The 16,156-nt window shown below is 37.3% G+C and overlaps 1 protein-coding gene across 2 annotated transcripts in view; it reads left to right on the forward strand.

Moving 5' to 3' along the window:
- The window catches only part of LOC142337468 (ATP-dependent RNA helicase A protein-like), an 83,002-nt gene that overhangs the window by 50,194 nt on the left and 16,652 nt on the right, over positions 1 to 16,156 (forward strand). For both annotated transcript variants that reach the window (XM_075386708.1, XM_075386709.1), the window contains 6 exons: positions 2,081 to 2,241; positions 3,933 to 4,212; positions 4,445 to 4,572; positions 11,859 to 12,037; positions 12,246 to 12,457; positions 14,023 to 14,161. In XM_075386708.1, coding sequence (XP_075242823.1) covers positions 2,081 to 2,241; positions 3,933 to 4,212; positions 4,445 to 4,572; positions 11,859 to 12,037; positions 12,246 to 12,457; positions 14,023 to 14,161 — 1,099 coding nt within the window. The remainder of the gene's footprint in view (positions 1 to 2,080; positions 2,242 to 3,932; positions 4,213 to 4,444; positions 4,573 to 11,858; positions 12,038 to 12,245; positions 12,458 to 14,022; positions 14,162 to 16,156) is intronic.

The raw sequence follows: 16,156 nt of genomic DNA on the forward strand, positions 1-16,156 counted from the left end.
TTTTGGCCCTAGGTGCGAAGAAACCTCCTCTAGAGTTTGATAAAGAGTTTGATGATAGATTACTGCTTAGTTTTTAGTGGTAATGGAATCGTTTTCAACTTTTTGCCATCATGAATTTTAGCATTTTTTGACAAAGCTTCCAATTTTTTTTTGACATTTATTGTCATTATTCAAGTTCTTTGAGTCCCAGGGACCAGAAAACCTCATTAGCGGTTGGATGTTAAGTTACTGAAAAATTTTTAGTTGCCATGGAATAGGTTTCAACTTTCGAATATCACAAATTTTAGCAATTTTTTTTGACAAAATTCGCATTTTTTTCAGGTTTTTGAAAATTTTCGCCATTTTTTCAGTTTTTCCAGCTTCAAGGACCACAGGCAATCTCCTTTGAGGTTTGTTAATAGGGCACTTCATAGTTTCTAGAAGCAAAGGAATGGTTTTTAATATTTTAGTGTCTCGAATTTTAGCTTTTTTTTGATAAAATCTGCAATTTTTTTTGAGATTTCCTAAAGTTTTTGTCAGTTTTTGATATTCGTCTATTCTCAAATGCGAGAAAACCTATTCCACGTTCTGATAAAAAGTTAGTGCATGGTTTTTGGTTTCAATGGATTTGTTTTCAACAATTTAACCTTTCGACTTTTGGAAGTTTTTTTTATAAAATTGCTGTTTTTTCAAGTTTTTTCAAAACATTTGTTTTTTATTTATTTCTTCTCTCAGTAGACTGCTAACCTCATCCAGTGTTTGATAGTATGTTATTAAATAATTATAAAATGCTAGGGGGCAATTGAATGACGTTCAACATTTTAATAGAACAAATTTCTATTTTTTGAAGTTTGAAATTTTTTTCTAAAAATTATTGCCTATCGATCTATGAGCCAATGAGTTTTTAAAGCTTGGAATTGGGTTACTGGATAGCCTCTAGAGACAGAAAGGATTCTGAAGATATTTATATCACTATTTTCGGCAACATTTTCTGATAATTTGCAATTGATTTCTTTTTTTCTTAAATTTTTTGTTAATCATCGATCTTCAAGGGCCATTGAATATTTTTCAGGTCTTGCAGATACAATACTGGACTGATTTCAGAAACGAAAATTGATTTTGAACATATTTTTGAAATATGTAATTTCAAAGGGAAAAATTTTGCCTTAGGTTTGAAAGCTTCGAGTTTTAGCTATGAGTATTTTTTGTTTAGTTTCGATTCTTTTAATTTCTCAATTTTTTGATGATTTTGTTGGTGTTCTGGCTGAAATCGTTCAATTCATCTGCTGGTCAGGTAGAGTACGTCTGAGTTTTTCATTTAATTCTTTGAATTGTATTTCAGGACTTGTCCTGCTATGTTTTTTTAATTCGTCGTCTCCATCGATAATTCTTACGACCTGACTTCTTGGAATTGACTTCTTGGAATTGACTTCAGTGACTTCTATTGCTTTTCAGTTAAAATTTGTGTACGTGACGTTGTTTCTGCTTTTAGGTCAATTGCGTGACTTACCTCACTCAAAAAATTGACTTCTGAACTCACTTATGGAACTTTAATTTTTATTGAAGATTTACTAGTTAATAGTGTGCATCTAAGTTGTACCAATCTTATATGCCCTAATTTGTGATTATTAGTCTTGAGTTTTTGATTTCGAATATCAATTTTGAAATGGCTCTTTAAGGGCGTTTTCCTTATAGAACGTATGTGTCAAAAATTGACAGTCCGAAGCTAACCCGAAAAGTCTAGTGGTCTATTGAAGGACTGGTGGTCGATCTGTCTATCTTATTTCTAAGTGTTTCAATTCCTGGAAGGCCACGAGCGTCTATCGCGGCTATTTTCCGGCAATCTGCCGGCTATGTTTCGAAGAAATGTAACTTCAGGGTAAGATCGAATGTGTCATTTACCCCGTTGTCCGAATTTTGGAAATAGCCTATTTTTTTAAGTTGATTTGCAAATTACTTGGAATAAGCCCGAAATTTTCCCAATGAATACGTTGCTAAAAGGAAAATAAACCGACAGCTAGTCTTACTTTTTCGAGAGAAAGAATTGGACTGGGTTGTTTTTTTTTCAATTAATAAATGTCCGCCCCTCTCCCTGCTTCAGATTGCCTCAACACAGCACGGCCGAGATCTTTCTGACCCCGCTGCATGAGATTGCATTGAGCATTAAACTCCTGAAACTGGGCACCATCCGTGATTTTCTGGGAAGAGCTCTGGAACCTCCGCCCCTGGATGCCGTAATTGAAGCCGAGGTTGCACTCAAAGGTTATGATAATCACCTCGGTACATTTTTATAAAAGACAGAGATGACACGGGTACATTTTTTGCACTGCTTCAATGAGACATTAAGGGTAACAAATTTAGGTAACGAATTTGGTCGACAGAATTCGGTATTACTATATAAGTGCTCAATTAAATCTTGCAGAAAGTATTTCAGTCGTGTTGGACTTGCCCTCAGAAACGGGATAAACAATCAAAGTCCAATGGCATTAAGTCTCTGCTCAGTTTTCTTTGGAGGACGCTCTGAGGAGGCATAATTTTATTGATTTTGGAAGAAATTTTGAAGTTTTTCTTCCCCACCCAACCCCTGTTTTCTTGCCCCACTCACCCATTGAGACTAGCTTCCTAGAGTTTAAGCTAACTAATAACAAGGCCACGCCTCCCCATTTGTTTGAGATCAATTGGTCCGACACTAGTCGCTTATGTTGAAGATGAATGAAACGGCAGTCGTGCAAACAATTTGATAGTGGACGGTGGCATTTCAATTAAACTCACACCATGTATCTTTGATTATAGCTGCAAAGCTGTGAGCTGAGTGGAGCCAGATTGCGGTGCTCTTGTTTTTTTTACAATTCAAAATTTGAATTGTATTGGAGCGCTTTCTTTTTTAAAGATCTATTCGCATTTTCATGAAGTCAAATTGCAGCGATGATTTTGGTTACCCCAAACAGGAAGTGGAGCGCAAAAGCGAGTGGCTGTGAGGCGTGAAATTGTTTCATTCTAATTTTAAAGTAGAGTTTGAAAACGGTGTATGAACAGAAATTCGCTTTCTCGCTAGTGGTTTTGTGTTCACACGCGGCATTATCGCTTCGATTTTTACTGCTTTTTTCAATTGAATTGTTTTCTAAATGGTTTTCTCAACCGGTCATAGTCAATTCTAGGTATAGATTTTTGTTTAGTCATTGAAAATTCTTTGTATTGTAGGTCAGGACTTGTCCTGCTATGTTTTTTTGTTTCGTCGTCTGACGCTCTTTTCCGTTTTACATTTGTTCACCCAGCAAAGCTGAAAAGGTCAAATTTTCTGAATGACTCTTTCCTCTGACTAACGGCATTTGCATGCATGACGCCATTTGTCACTCTTTAGACAAAGTTTTTAGGTCATTTGCGTGATTAGATTTTGATCATGCGTGGCTTACCTCACTCAATAAAATGACTTTTGCACTTTAAAACTTAACTTTAGTTTGAGTTAGTATAAGGTCAAAGGAACTTTAGAATCTTTATTAATTTATCGCGGAATGTTTTTTTACATAGCTTTTTGAGCGTCGTCGATTTTCAATTCTGATCTGTATCTGTTTCTAACTCTTTCTATTATACTGCACGCAAGTCTATTCTTTCGCAGCTGTTCCGGCAATCTGCCGGCTATGTTTGAGAATAACTCACTGTTTGCCAATTTTTTCACATGGAGAGTCATAGAAAGTTAATGCAATATTTTTTGCACAGTTACCCCCTTTTTTGCACTGTTGAAAAACTTTAGTGACGCAAAATCCGCGCTCTTTTTATGCAAAAATATCTCAACAACTCCAAAAATTGCGAATTTATGATGTCAGGAAGTCGGCATTTTAAATGATTACTAATAACTTTCTATGTTCGACTCGTCGAATTAACTTAATTTGATCTCGGAATGATAAAAAAAGCTTACTCCTCGAAAATTTGAAACGTTTTGTTTTGTCTTTCAGACATGAAGGCATTAGACAAGAACGAAGAACTGACACCACTTGGTCGGGTTCTTGCTAGACTTCCCGTTGAACCCCACATTGGCAAGATGTTAGTACTGGCCACCCTTCTGGGAGTTGGTGATCCTATGTGTACAATTGCGGCACTGGTGTCCTTCCCCGAGCCGTTCGATACTCCCAAAGAGATGAAATTCCTGCACCCGATGCACAAGGGAATGGCGGGCACGAGGTGTAGTGACCACGTAGCAATGATCACCGCTTATCAAGGATGGATGAAAGCCAAGTGAGTTTCAATCTTTCTCTTGACGTCAGAAAAAATCCAAAAGTAAGATTTCTTAACATCATTATAGTCCAGCTGACAGTAAAAGAAGTTGTGAACGATAAGATTAAAAAGCACGTCTTCCATTTTAACCGGAAAGTATTTAAAGCTTCTACAACCATTTTTGAGATTAATAATCTACAAATCTTGGAATTAATGGGTAGATATTCCTTAGTCGCTCACATGGCCACTTTAGGGATCGAGGTGATCGCTCAGAGATGGATTTCTGCCATGACAGGATGTTGAACATGTCCACCCTAAGAATGGTGCACGAGGCAAAGACCCAACTCAGAGACATTCTCGTCAACTCTGAATTCGATGAAGGTATTCTATGCAATATGCGACAAAGTTTAAAGTTGTTCATGTCCGTAAATAATGAAACTTAACTGCGTCAAATTGATTGAGTTGTTTTTTAACCCAAGTAACATGGAAATGAGACTTGAAAAAATATATAAAAGAGCCATAGATTTTTAATTTTGTCATTAGATATATTTTTCAAAGCTTCATTTGCGTGTATTTGCCTTGACGAATTAAGTGTTTTTAATAGCTGCGAAGTGATAACGAGGCTCTTATTGATCTCAGAAACGTTTTTTAAATCAATTTTGTTTGAGTGAATTTGAAACAGGAAATTAAAAGCGATACAAAGTATTTTAGTTGTTTGTCTGCTGAACTATTTTGAAGACTAATGAAAAGAGAGCGACTTCGTTCATCCTGATTTTTCGAGAGAGCGAGAAATTAAGCGAGCAAAATTTTTAGTTCGCGTGCGGTTTTTTTACCACAGTTTCTTTGGTTTTAACTAATACTGTGCTTTAATTAATAGCCGCCCTGAACTTCTCAGCAGGCTATTATTGCGCTCCTGTTTTCACTTTAGTTTAAATTTGTTTCGCTTTACCTTAGTTCACAGCTTGTTCAACATTTTGCATGAAATCTTTTTGCTTGCTCTATGCTAGTTTCATTATTCGCTCCTGCTCAAAGTGCTTCTTTTAAACAGCAGTTGCTCAGCAAAGCAATCTAAAGTGAACAGAATTAGTATAAAAAAGTAATCAAAATTGAAACGTGGCAAACTCTTAAAGCCCCTTTTTTAGATGCCAGCTACTTGAATTTTTTTGAAGTCTTAGTGACCATCTCTAATGCTTATTGGTAATGATACTAGCCCCTTCATCTTCTCATTAAAAGCAGGAGTTTGCATAACTACGAATTGCAATAAAAAAGTTCGCACTTAAAAAATGTTTTCTTTCATCAATCAATTTTTCATTTTAATTGCTCTCAAACGAAGTTTGTAGCAATTATATTAGTCCTGTCGGTCTTTTCTTATGCGATTTTTGCTTGACCGATTTTTCGTCTGACCCATTTGACTTTCCGTCGTCAAAAACGGGATAAACATGTAACGCAAAGCGGGCATTAAGTGCTCTTAGAGCCTTTCAGCTCTGTTTCAGCTCAAACTGTTTTGGAGACTTATAGCTATGGTGTGAAGCGCAGTTCTTAGAGGTTGAAGGCACCCCTATGTTGAACCCCCTCTATTGGCCCTCCCCAAAGCGCTGTTGCCCCCATCAGCCTGCTTAAGGGTTTGATAATAAAATTTATATTTGGCATGGAATAGTTTTCAACTTTTTAATATCACAAATTTTAGCAATTTTTTTTATAAAACTTTTTGAAAAATTATATCGTTTTTTTTCAAGTTTCTCCAGTCTCAGGAGTCAAGAAACCGCCTCTAGAGTTTGACAATAGGCTACTGTATAGCTTCTAGATGTAATAGAATGTTTTTCAAGATTTTTATCCCGAATTTTAGCATTTTTTGACAAAACTTGCATTTTTTTTCAGTTTTTTAAAACATTTATTGTCATTATTCAGTTTTTTTCCACCGTTATTGAAAACCACCGTTATTGTTTGTTAATAAGGAAGTGGAAATTTTGTTTGGCCATGGATTTGTTTTTAACTTGCAATCTAACTTGCAATTTTGTTCAAGTTATTTTTTTTTTGTAACTTTGGGTTTCTCCAGCCTCAAGAGCCGCACAACCTCCTCTAGCGTTTGATAGTAGGTTACTACATAGTTTCTAGATGTAATGGAATGTTTTCCAGTATTTTAATATCAAGATATTAAGCAATTTTAAAAAAAATTTCAAGTTTTTTGAGTAGAGACTTTCTCCAAGGTTTGATATAGGAATACTAAAAACTCTCTTGAGAAAATGAAATGGTTTTGAAGATTTTAATATCTTTAATTTTAGCAAGATTTTGTTCAAGTTTGAAATTGTTATCAAAATTTTTGAGTGTTTTTTGTCCTTTTCTGAGTTTAACGATCATTGCTGGCCGACGAAACTTTTTTAAGTCTTGCAGATGGGTTACGACAAAACTCCAGAGAGAAAAATGGTTTTGAACATTTTTTGACTGCGAAATCTGGAAACTTTCTTTTAAATTTTGCAGTACTTTGCAAATTTTTAAAATATCTTTTTTCTATTTTTTTTTACTAACGAGGCTAGAAAACTAAATGTTGCAGAGTCAAATAAAGCTAAAGCTAGCCTCACTAAACCGTGGTTAGGTACTGACGATACCAACCGCTCGCCGGTCGTTTGAGAGTACTTCGCGAGTTAGTCGGTTATGTTTGTTCTGTTCTTTCAGTCCCAATCGTGGTTATGGGAATCAATGGCGACTTTTTTCGAGCAATCTGCCTGGTGTGTTTGAGTGAACTATATTAATTATATTAAGGTTGTTTTGATAATTAATAGCTTTTGAAGTATTTTTGGTAATTAGTTCTAAGCAAATTTTAAAATTTTTTCGTATTAAGGCTAATTTATTCATTTATGACCCATTACTTTGTTTTATTGCTTTAATTGAGATTTAAACAGAAGCATTTTGGCCTTAGGTTTTTTAGCATTAAATGGATGGCAGTTTTGGTGTCATGAGGCAGTGTTTTAATGGGAAACATGGCATAGAATAGGAAAATGTGACTTTGTCGAATTCTTGCAGTTTTCTGTAATCTTCTTCAAAGTTAGAGATATCTGTTAGCCTCATAAATTCTTGCGTGCTATTGTGTGTTCTATTTTTTCCTAGTGGTATAATGCATGATACAAATGTTCCAGTAGATATTAGCTGTTTCAAGGACTCTTTTTCCTTAGATAACTGTTCTAGTCGTTTCCAGAATTCTTTTTGCTATGTTTTTTATGTGGGTAAATGTTAGTGAAACAGGGTGTTAAAGTCCTCCTCTAAAAGCGGGATAAACAGGTAAATCCTGGAAGTTAAAAAGTTCTCTTAGAGCCTGACTGATCACTATTCTCTAAATATGCAATTGAACATAGCTCTTTAAAGACATAAATTCAACATGTGCAGGGTAGTATTTTTGGATTTTGACCCCTACCATATAACCCCCTTTCTTCTTCCCTTGTCACTCTGTCTAAAGCCTGGGAAGTCCGTCGCGGTTTCCTCGTTCTCAACCTTTCGTACAATCCCTCATTCCGCCATGCTAGACCCTTAATCGGGCTCTTTAGCAAAGCTTTTTGAAGGTGTCCTAGAGGTCTTCCGATAACTTTTGCTGGTTCGGGTGTAAACCTTGCTTCTGAGAGGTACTTGTACGTAAAACGTTCCTTAACCTACTCTCCTCTCTCGTCGCTTGATGGTAATTTGACGATGGCTATTTTTACCCCTGTGTCTAGGTGCTTTCTGATGAGATGGTAATTTCCATATCCTTGGCTATTTCCTGAGGGTCTCCGATGGTCCCAGCCCTCGCCAATAGATCGTTCGGCCCGGCGATAACGGCCAGTCCCTTGAAATAATGCCTCATCAGTTGGGTGAAGACAGAGTCGCAGCTCAACCTTTTTTGGGGCCCTGGGCAGCTCACCGCAATAGCATCTCTGATTTAGGTACCAAAAATGATTGAGTCGCCCAGCAATTGGGCCTCCTCTCCCATTGTTGTGACATTTCTGAAGGGGCCCCTCTCCTCCTTCAGGACAATATCTTTCTTGGATTTCAGCATCTGTTTGATTTTTACAGACGGAAAGGTATACACTAATATCTGGAAATTAACGAAAACGAAATCTTTTACGAATTATTCTGTGTTTTCAGTGAAAATGCTGGCAATGCCTCGACATGTTGGTTTTGCTGATGCAGACTCCGCACACCTTGCAAGCGTCTATTTCTCTTAGACTCTTTGTCCTCTCGGTCTCTTTTGTCTGCTTCTTAGGGCGAGTTCTTTGATGGCTCGTCAGATTGCTCCTATGCCTGAAGACCCCTTTCGCAGCTTTGACAGGGGAATTTAGCTTGCGTCACCTGATGTGCTAGTCTCTCATGTTGGGCACGTCCGATTTTGGTCTTGCACGCTCGTTCACATCCCTCCCAGGGACACCTCGGATCGTCGGGCGTCTTTTCCGATGTTCTCTGGGGCTTCTGTATTTAACTTCGCGTGTACGCCATCTCGTCTTCCCATTCAACGAGCTGCTGCTTCCTGGATATTACTAGCTTTTACACACCTTGCGGTCTCTTTTCAGGTTGCCCGCGTTTGTCTAGTCTTCGCCAGACTCGTGCAACAGTCGTCACTTGTATGATAGCACTCTGCATCTCAGCATTCCTTTGGCTGATCGATTATGCATCCATCTGCCAAGGATGACCGTTTTCGTCAACCTCTGGTCTGCCATCCTCAACACATGTCCCTGTCCCAGCTACTCCAGAGCCCTGGTCTCAATTTTCAGCTGTCGACGCACCGCAGGCACGTTAACATGCTCTTGCTGCATTCTAATAACCGCGAGGCTCTTGCCACCGTTCCATATAGAACGATATGCTTTGTCGGCGACCCCCTGCACTCCACCCCCCCCCCCCCACACACACATACACACACACTCGACCACCTCCAACCTCATTCCAAACCCTAACCCCGCACGCCCGCCCCCACCCGTGATCACCACCCGCCACTCCGCCCTCATGCTCACGCCTGCACGCCCCGCAGTTAATCTAAAGCTAGACACTTTAAGCTATCGCCAGCTTATGCCAACACCGTTCGCGCGGCATTACCGTTCGCACGAGGGTAGTCGGTTGGTCTAATAGCGGCCAAACGATAGGGAGGCTGTTATTGCCTCTTTTTGTTTATTTATCAATTGAAAGGATTTTTTATTTTTTAAGCGGTGATTTTTAACACCTCCATTTTTTTTACCTTCGATGTCAATGAGAAGTCAGTTTGAGTTGTGACGTTAGTCACGCTGGAGTAGTAAAGCAAAAAATAGTTTGTTAGAAATTGGTTTTTGTTTAAGTTTCAGGTTTCTCATTGAATTTTTTTTTGCGTGCGGCAATCCGATTTCTGTTTTTAATGTTTTTTTCTATTGATTTTTTGTTAATGGCATTAAAAATAATAAACATGTTCTAATGGTTCTTAGTTGCATTTCTTGCATCGTCAATGGGCGGATATTAGTTTTTAATAGCCGCACAACGATAGCTGGGGCTATTATTGGCCTTCTGTTGGTTTTTCTATTTCGTCAAGATTTTTGTTGCGGCCATGTGACACACAACCGGTTTAAATCTGCTTTTTGATAATTCGTTCATACAGTTTAAACTAAATTGTGTTCGTAACGTCCTTTTTGACTCTTAGTGGAGCGAGGCTTTTTGTTCATTTTACCTCACTCTCAAAAATGACTTCATTTTAAATTGATTTTCCTAACTTTAATTCATAGAGATAAGGTCAAGAGATTGTGTGTCACTGTAATCGAACTTTATTTGGGAGCAGCTAATAGAAGCAGAAATAAGTTTTACAGATTTTTAATCTAAATTTAACATCTCAGCATTTAATAATTTTTTGGTCTGTTTCTTTTCAGCAATTTTTGTAAGCTTTTGTCTTTGTAATCTTCACCGTGTCTTATAATTTTTTGCGAGACCGTTTTCGTGCTTTTCTTTTAGAATATTTTACCGCTCTCCAGTGACCTTTTCATGCTCGATTTCTTAATTTTTGCGTCATCTGAATTGCTCTCGAAATGATTTTGAAGGAAAAAATCAGATTTCTTGTTCTGCTTCTTTTGTTAATCTGTGGAGGATTTTTGTTATGTTGTTAATATCTAGTATTATTCTTCATAATGTTCATATGTGATCCCGCTTTTTTGCAAAAAATCTTAGTGTTTGAGTCAATTGTCTCCGGTTCGTTCCGGAAGCCTTGCTTCTATTATTTTCCGTCGCCATGGATAATTTGTGCGACCATTTTACGTCTTTGTTTCATAACTTTCGCTGCTATGCAGTTGAATTTGTGTGAGTTTTTGCTCTTTTGCGTCCTCTTTTAGGTCAATTGTTTGATAAATTTTTGATTCATCCCAGTAAAAAGTTACTTCTTTTGAAAGATAATGAAGTTTAAAATTAAAATACATTTACTAGCTGAAAATGAAGTGTATCTAAATGGTGCCGCAAGCTTATGATCTCTATTTCTTTGGGATTGGAGTTTTTGATCATTTCATATCGAACATTTAATCTTAATAGAGCTTTATTCTTAGAGCTTTTTCTTTCAAAATAACAGGTTCTCAATTTATTTATCTGATTCATTGCTTTGTTTTCTTTCATTTCAAATGAAGGTTCATGAGGTCTATTGTGGATATTTTTTGGCAATCTCCCGGCTATGTTCACTGAACATAATTACTTCAAGAAATTGAGAAAATTGACAAAATTTAGTCATAGGTGTCTTTTCAATAGCCGCCATCGGCCTTTCAATGGCGATCGTTTAGGCGGTCTCCTTTTAATTTATTTACCTTTGTGGGTTGACAGGAAGTCGCCACTTTACACTTGACGTCTGACTTACTTTACATCTGAATTGAATTTAGAATTCATTGAGCAATATTATGCAAATACGCTCAAGGTCAAAATGTGAAACCAAAAGGAACTGCACAAAGCAATTAAGCCTGGGCAGTAGGTCTCAATGTTTAAAGTCTTATTGAATTAAATTGTCAAATTTCCCTACAGTATACTACTAACTGCTATTTAGAGACACCAGGATACGATTTCATAGGTCACTAAATCTTCGAGGCAGAGAGTTTATGCTTAAATGATTGAATTGAAAAGATTGAACGTAGACTTAAAGCAGTGAAAGTCTAATTTTTTGCCCTAAATTTAGGACACTAAGTTTAGGGCAAAAAATTACACTTAGTTGGAAATCTAGCTTTGATACTTGTGCTATTCAGCTGCTTCGCTATTGGTAACGGAGGTGTTTGGTTTATTTCAACTCCTGTATATTTTTAAGAAGAAATTTTTTCACTAATCTGCAAAATGTACTCTTAACTGCAATTTTAAATGAAATTCAACACTTTCGTACACTTTGGTTATCTACATACGTTCGACGTAAATTTTAGTCGGCCGCGTGTCGGCTCACTAAGTTCCTCGGGGGCTAAGAGTTTGTGCTAACATACATATTTTAAGCTCATTGTCCTCCAGAAGCTGAATTTAATAAACTTCTCTATCCTAATGAAACTGCGGACCAAGTTAGAACACTTTTTGACACTTACGCAAAAAATATAAGGCTGTCGTCAATCTTTCTGTTTATATATCTCTGTTTCAATGCCAACTTCTGCCAGTGGGGTTAACGGAGGCTATTTTCTGGCAATCTGCCTGCTATATTCCTAAGCTAATTGTCAAAAGTTGTTCAATATTTTTTCCAGAGCTTCTTCAGCCTGTATTCTTACGACACACTGGGCCAGATGAGCAGTTGGATGTGTTGTTGTCTATGTTGGTGGGTGCACTCTACCCTAATGTCTGTGTACACAAAGAGAAGAGGAAACTGCTCACATTTGACATGAAGCCAGCACTTGTTCACAAGTCGTCTGTCAACAACTCTAAGGTATGACGTAAAAACTTAGTTCGGACAGATCTTTTGAATACAAATTGAACGGTTGTTTATCATAAATTTACGTTTTAAAGTTCGAATTAACAAGCAATTTATGTCGTACCTATAATTGTTGCCACTTCTAAAGAAATAATGATTCAACTTGGGAAATGGACTAAGAATTAGAACAAGAGACTTAGCTGTAGGGGCTCATTTGTTACAGGACGCTAAGATGTTCCCATCGCAATTGTTTGTGTTTGGAGAGAAATTGCGTACACGTGCAGTGACAGCGCATCAGATGAGTATGGTGAGTGGACTGCAGCTGTTGCTCTTTGGCAGCAGAACTGTCACTTCGGAATTCAAGACGCTGCCCTCAGCTGCTGGTGCACATGGGGGAGGATCTGGAGAGGTTCCACTTATCAAATTGGACGACTGGTAAGGTCATAGGCTGATTGCATGTTTGATTCATGACTGGGTGCTCAATAATTGTGGGTGCATAGTTGTAATTTTTGCACCTTTGAAGCCGTGGCGCTCCACCTGTTGGTGAATCTGACGTATTTGAGGATGTCATTGTCGAGATTGTGAAATTGTCTACCTCATCAATTTGTAACCAGCGATCTAATGTTCCGGCTCCGTAACTGGAGTCGCCTTCGTCAGAATACTTAGGTTGTAGATTTTCGAATGGTTCAATGCTACTGATTCGCTCTTTAACCAAACTTCAAATCGAAGTAGACCGAGCCGCAGATATATTATGAATGGAAATGATCTTCATAGCGGTGAACCAGAGCAAATAAAACTGCTAGTTTGGATTCGGCCATTCTACTTGAGATCTTCTTTATTTTCAAATCCACACAACCATTCATCAAATGCTTTATTTTCAAATCCACACAACCATTCATCAAATGCGTTTTTTTTTCCTGTTAAAGATAAACATTGAGAAAGTAAACAATGCAGATTAAACAGCTGGACACCAAATATTTAGTGCTGACATGTCCATTGTCTCTTTAATGCATGTAACCCTTTGTTATTATAGCTGCGAAGCTGTAAGCTGAGCGTAGCTATATTGCGGTGCTCTTGGTTTTTTACAATTCAAAGAATTTGAATTGTATTGGGGCGCTGTCTTTTTTTTTTTTTTTTTAAGGTCTGTTCACACATTTTCATGATTTTTGAAGTCAAATTGGAGTGGTGATTTTGGTCACGCCGAAACAGGAAATGGAGCGAAAAAGCGAGTGGTTTTGCGGCGTGAAATTTTTTCGCTCTAATTTTAAGGTAGAGTGAGAATACGGTGTTTGAACAAAAATTCGCTTTATCGGTAGTGGTTTTTTGTTCACATGCGGCAATTTCACTTTGATTTTTACTGTTTTTTCGATTTTTTGGATCGGATTTTTTTCTAAATGGTTTTTCCAAACCATTCATAGTCCGTTCTAGGTCTAGTTTTCTGTTTAGTCAATGAAAATTCTTTGAATTGTACGTCAGGACTTGTCCTGCTATGTTTTTTTGTTTCGTCGTCTGACGCTCTTTTTTCGTTTTACATTTGTTCACACACCAAAGCTGAAAAAGTCAAATTTTCTGAATGACTTCTTCCTCTCACTAACGGCATTTGCGCGCGTGACGTCATTTCTCACTCGCTTTAGCGATAATTTTTTAGGTTATTTGTGTGATTAGATTTTGATCATACGTGACTTACCTCACTCAATAAAATGACTTTTGCACTTTAAAACTTAAGTTTAATTTGAATTTGTTTAAGGTCAAAGGAACTCATATGTGCTGTAAAGGTCCCTAATAAGAGGCTTCTGTGGAATGAATTTTAACCAGCTTTATTAATTTATCGCTAAATGTTTTTTAGCCTAGTTTTTTGAGCGGCGTCGATTTAGTTTTCAATTTAGATCTGTATCTGTTTCTATCTCTATTATATAGCACGCAGGTCTATTCTTTCGCAGCTATTCCGGCAATCTGCCGGCTATGTTATTGAATTTCGTCATGTTTCTGTATGTTACCAGGGTCAGTTTGGACCTTGATCACTCGAGTGCGGCCAGTGTGGTGGCACTCAGACCAATTATTGAGGACTTCATCATGAGATATACGAGCGAGCCGGACAGAGCAATGCAGATGACAGCCACAGACACACAGCTCACAGAAGTATGAGGAACTCATTGCATTATGGTACCTGAAAAAAATAGAAAGACGTAGAAAATGAGATTTGATTCGGTCAAGTTTTTGAATCCTCTTGAACGAAGTTCATAGCAATTATTGTAAAAGTGTGTGTATTTTTATGCAAAATTTTCGCTTGAACATTTTGCGCTTTTCTCTTAGAACATTCTTTGACTTCTCAAGAGAAATTTTTAACGCTTTAGTTCTTCATTTTTGAGTGATCTCTATATTGGTCTCACTCCGAAATAAAGCTTGTTGCTAATACTGTTACCTTTCGGGTGACTTTTACGCCCTTTGACTTTTTGCGTTTCGCGTGATCTAAAATTCTCTCAATCACAGTTTCAAGCAGCTGAACTCAATTGGTGGCAATTTAATACTAGTAGTCAAATGAAAAGTACGCCAAAACTGTTGCCATTTTTCACTTTAAATCTTAATAGGGGTATATGTTAACCTTTAATGTGGTTATTTGAAGCCCACTATTGAACTTCTTAGTCCCATTTAGGCCCCTCCCCCGACTGAAGCAGGGTGCAATTGATTAGAGCTCCCACTAGACGTTCGAGAGCAATTCTTCCGACGTTAGTCGGTTATGTTTAATAGCCGCCCTCATCTTCTCAGCCGGCTATTATAGCGCTCCATTTTTTTTCTCTTCGTCGAATAAAAAAATGTTTCGCTTTACCTCATTTTGCCGCTTTTTCAACATTTTGTGTGATATCTTTTTGACTTCTCTAGGCTAGTTTCTCTCTTCTCTCATTCTGCTGTAAGTGATTTTGAACATCAGTTGCTCAGCAAAGCAATTCAAAATGAACAGAGTCAGTATAAAAAATTGAAGTCAGAAGTAGAAACGGGATAAACCCATAAAGCCCAATTTTAGATGCCCGCTATTTGAACGTCGTTCCTATAAGTCTTAGTTACCATCTCTAATGCTTATTGGTATTGATAGTAGCACCTTTAGCCTCTCTCTAAGAAACAGAAGTACGTTATGTTCAACTACGAAATGCCATCGAAATAAATCGGACTTAAAAAATGTTTTTGTACAAAAATCTTTTCAATCTTTTTTTCAATATCTTTTTTTTCAAAATCTTTTTTTTTCAATATCTTCTATTCTTTCAATCCCAATCATGCTTATTGGAATCAACGGCGGCTATTTTCCGGCAATCTGCCGGGTATGTTTATTAAATCACTTTTATTGGTGTGAATAGCTGAAAATGAAATGCGTGAAAAAAAATTGGATTGGTTTGGGTGCTTAGCAAAATTAAAAAGTGGAGAGAAAAGATAGTCGTTTTTTGTTCATACCGTACGGTTTTTTTAAGGAGAGGGAGAGAGAGAGAGAAATTGATGTGTGATGAAATTTCCGTAAGCGAGCGAAATTGCTCACGCACGGCTTTTAAAAGCAGTTTTTTGCATTTTCAAGTAGATTGAATTCTAGCTGCGAACCTGTAAGTTGAGCTGAGCTATATTGCGGTGCTCTTGGTTTTTTTGTATCGTCGTCTGACGCTTTTTTTCGTTTTTACATTTGTTCACACAGCAAAGGTGAAAAAGTCGAATTACTGAATGACTGCTCCCTCTCACTAACGGTGTTTGCGCTCGACGTCATTTCTCTCTCTCTCTCTGTCTCTAGCCAACGTTTTTAGCTCATTTGCGTGATTAGATTGTGATCATACGTGACTTACCTCACTCAATAAAATGACTTTTGCACTTCAAAACTTAAGTTTGTTTTGAATTAGTTTAAGGTTAAAGGATCTCATATGTGTAGTAATGGTCCTTAATAAAAAACCTTTTGCTCAATGATTTTTAACAAGCGTATTTAATTTATCGCTGAATGTTTTTAATAGCTTTTTGAGCAGCGTCGTTCAACTTATATCTGTATCTGCTTCTATCTCGATTATGCGGCGTTGAAGTCTATTGTTTCGCGGCTATTCCGTTAATCTGACGGCTATGTTTATGATAATGTATTAATTCTAGGCATATTTTATAGTGGGTTTA

This window comes from Convolutriloba macropyga, chromosome 4 (genome assembly GCF_964194025.1).
Source record: "Convolutriloba macropyga chromosome 4, txConMacr16.3, whole genome shotgun sequence".
Lineage (NCBI taxonomy): Eukaryota > Metazoa > Xenacoelomorpha > Acoela > Convolutidae > Convolutriloba > Convolutriloba macropyga.